The 3,900-nt window shown below is 36.3% G+C and overlaps 1 protein-coding gene across 4 annotated transcripts in view; it reads left to right on the plus strand.

Moving 5' to 3' along the window:
- The window catches only part of SPG20 (spastic paraplegia 20 (Troyer syndrome)), a 64,885-nt gene extending 61,635 nt beyond the window's left edge, over positions 1-3,250 (plus strand). For all 4 annotated transcript variants that reach the window (XM_015572397.1, XM_006776628.2, XM_015572399.1 and 1 more), the window contains one exon: positions 2,277-3,250. In XM_015572397.1, coding sequence (XP_015427883.1) covers positions 2,277-2,550 — 274 coding nt within the window. In that variant the 3' untranslated portion in view covers positions 2,551-3,250. The remainder of the gene's footprint in view (positions 1-2,276) is intronic.
- Positions 3,251-3,900: the final 650 nt, after the last annotated feature.

Genomic DNA, 3,900 nt, shown 5'->3' on the forward strand with positions numbered 1-3,900 from the left:
TAAAATTAAAAAAATATAAAAATAAAGACAAACTCAGATTCTGATAGTTTAAAAGACTTAACCAGTCTTGCCAGACTGGTGTGGCCCAGTGGTTGATCATCGACCCACAAACCAAGAGGTCATGGTTCAATTACCGTTTAGGGCACATGCCTGGGTTGCCACCTCAATCCCTAGTAGGGGGCGTGCAGGAGGCAGCCAATCAATGATTCTGATCATTGATGTTGCTATCCCTCTCTCTGAAATCAATTAAAAATAAATGTCTTAACCAATCTAGTTAAGGTAGAACACAAAACATTTATCATGACTCCAGAGTCTTTATGTTCTGCAGTTGCTTCCGTGGAAATTCCCTTATATTTCCAGAAGGGACAGATTAAAAAAAAAAAAAAGGAAATCATGACTAATGAAAAGTCTTTATTGTAATTCATACTAGAGGCCTATTGCACAAAGATTCGTGAAATAGGCCTTCCTTCCCCTGGCTGCCAGCACCAGTTTTCCTCCGGCACCTGGGACCCAGGCCTTTGGTCCGGCTGCAGTGGCGAGGCTTGGCTTCTCTGCTCAGGCTATAGCAGCAAGGCTTGGCTTCTTTGCTCCGGCTGCAGCGGAGAAGCCAAGTCTTCAGTCTTCAGTCATCTTCAGTCTTTGCTCCATGCCTGCATATGCAAATTAACCGCCATCTTTGTTGGGTTAATTTGCATACTCATCCTGATTGGCTGGTGGGCGTAGCAGAGTGACACCAATTTGCATGTTTCTCTTTTATTAGTGTAGACTAGTGTCCTGGTGCACAGATTTGTGCACATTGAAAGAAAATTAATTAGTAGAAATATGTAAATATCACTATTTGCCCTTTCTCTATAATAGAAGTGTCAACCAAATTCACAATCGACAATGACACATTGAAACACATGTTTGCGATTGGCGCCAGTGAGAGTTTTATATGTATCGCACATGCGCAAGTCAACTTCTCCTTTTATATATATAGAATAAACTTGCTTAATTAGACCTGCTTTCTGATTTAGCTAAACTTTTTCCAGCCCAGTGAAGCACCCCAACTTCTCTTTCAGGTAATTGTCAGCAACACAGCAGTAAATATCAGCATGAAACAGATTATAGTAAATCATGCAGGGAGAACAAAGGGTAAAATATTTAACTGTAGCAGTGTTTGACTATATTTTACACAGTGAGAAAACCTGAAGTCATTTTCAAGTTCCACCATTTCTTCTTTTCAGTCAGGTCAAGTTTCTAAACATTCTAAATCTACGTTTTCTGGCTAATGAAAAGAAAATAGGACTGAGTCTCCTATCTACCTACTCCTGGACTTCTGTGAAGTTCAAATGCAATGAGGCACGTGAAAACGCTTCACAGACATTTGGTTAAACTGTAAAATGTTTGCACCTGGCTATAAAGCAAGTCGGGTTTCTGGGCTGAAGAAACCCCAAGGAGGGTAGTTGCTAGGGAGAGGAAGCCGGGCATTGCTACGTGATGTCATTACCCGGTACCCACAGCAACCATTTCCAGGCTGGGCTAGTCCATGGGCTGCATTTTGCACCGTGGGGTCTTGGCAGCGTTGGCTGCGATTTGGTGGGGTGTCGCTCTGGGGTGGTGGCGGGACCTGTGTCCCACTTGAGGGAAGCCGAGTGTTGGTTTGTCGGCACCAGGTTCGTGGTGCCGTTTATTTTTAAATGTTCAGTGTGCGTCATGGCAGCTCCTGCATTGAGCGTCTGTCCCCTGGTGGTTAGTGTGCGTCATAGCTACTGGTCAGACAGACACTTAGCCTTTTATATATAGAGATTTTATTCTTCAACATAAACAATCTTTTTAAAAAATCTTTTTAAAATTTTTTTTATTGATATCAGAGAGGAAGGGAGAGAGAGAAACATCAATGATGAGAATCATTGATTGGCTGCCTCCTGCACGCTCCTCCACTGGGGATGGAGCCCGCAACCCGGGCATGTGCCCTTGACCAGAATAGAACCTGGTACCCTTCAGTCAGCAGGCCAACACTCTGTCCACTCAGCCAAACCAGCTAGGGCATAAACAATATTACATTAATTTCAACTAACCTAGAATTTGTTTTCATATACAATTTTTGCTAAAGGAGAAAATACAGCCTTAGTACAGTGTGATTTTATTCTTTCCTATGTTTTAAGTTATTAATTAAATTGAAACCTAACCTTTGATTTTGCTTTCAGGGATAACATGCTAATCGTGTGACTATTCAGAAGACTTTAATTTATATTTATAATTTCATTGTACTTTCTCTAATCTTTCTTTTAAAGATATGGACATACTGCAGGAGAAGCTACACATGATGCAGTAGATTCTGCCATCAATGTTGGTGTAACTGCCTATAATATTGACAACATTGGCATCAAAGCAATGGTAAAGAAAACTGCTAAACAAACTGGACATACAATCCTTGAGGACTATAAAATAGTTGATAATTCAAAGGGGGGAAATCAAGCAGGGGGAGCAAATGTAAACATGAAGGGGGAGAAGGATGACCAGACAGAGGAACTGGAGAAGAATGAAGCAAAGAAGAAAGATAAATGATGGATATGCTATGATTCACCTATACCAAAGCCTTACAAGATGAATGCAATTGTGTTGATAGGCAAATGTGAAATTCCCCATGGATTAGTAGTTTTTAATTGTGTTCATTTCTACAAAGTGAGTGTTTAATAAGTTTTAAGGCATGTATTCTACTTATAAAGAAAATAATTGGTATTCTTTCATCTGGCCTTTAGAAATATAGTTATATTCTATTATAGTTATAGTTTATTTTTTTCTAAATGTGGCTAACATTTTTGCAGTTAAAATTAATAATACATGTGCCCTCATTAAACCTAATGTTAAACTGTTTTTGTATTTTCTATCTTTCAGAAAGCAAAGTAGGATATTATTATATACTTACATAAAATTTGGCATTTAGTATAGTAACCTTAATTTTATTTGTACTGGGAAGGAATGACTTAAAATATTGTTTTCTCTTTTTGCACTAATTGTGTATTTTTTTTTAGGTATTTGTCAGTATTTCCAGTATATAAGCTAAACAAAAACTATATTTCTAAACTAAAATAATTCTCAGATAACATTTAAAAAGACTTTTTCAAAATAGGGAATAGACCAATGAAAAACAAAATAAGGTTTATGAAATTATTTAGTAGCTTACTCTTCATTAGGAAATGAGATGGTCTTTTAGACTTAAAATGAATACAGAGAGATTAATAAGTCTTCTGGATTTCAACTTGTATTGACCTAGTAAGAACCTGGGAAATTTTGGGGTATGATTAGTATTGCATTAAAATTTGCAGTGATTATTAATCAGCTTAATTGGACAAAAAAATTCTTTAAGAAATCATTTTGCCATATCTATTTCTTTTAAGTTTTTCCAAAAGGCTAAACTTTTGTAAAAACAAATATAAACAGTATTGAGTTTATGGATGATAAATATATTTTTATTTTGGAATTCAGTCATTGGAATTTTATGTATTAAAAAGCCAATAAATTATTAGAAAGAAAATGCTTTCATAATTAATGTAATGAATGGGAAGACGTTAGGCTTAATCTGTGGTGAGTGGGCATCACAGTTTCTACTTTGGCAGAAGACAGGATATTCACAGACCTATAAACTACAGATATGTAGGTAAATATCTAATAGCATTTTATTTTTGTTTATTGATTTTGAAAGATTGCTGTTGGTTTTTATAGCTATCAGCCATTCTAATATTTTTAAAACCTCTAATGGCTACTTAATTTATTAGACTTTATTTGAAACTTTCTAAATAATGCACTTTTTGAATAAACTGTCCCTAAATTACTTGGTCTTAAATATATTCATTGGTTTGTATTTTGGGAACACATAGAATTGGTGGAGTATTTCCCTAAGGCCAAGGATTCTGT

Source organism: Myotis davidii, unplaced genomic scaffold, assembly GCF_000327345.1.
Source record: "Myotis davidii unplaced genomic scaffold, ASM32734v1 scaffold789, whole genome shotgun sequence".
NCBI classification, from domain to species: domain Eukaryota; kingdom Metazoa; phylum Chordata; class Mammalia; order Chiroptera; family Vespertilionidae; genus Myotis; species Myotis davidii.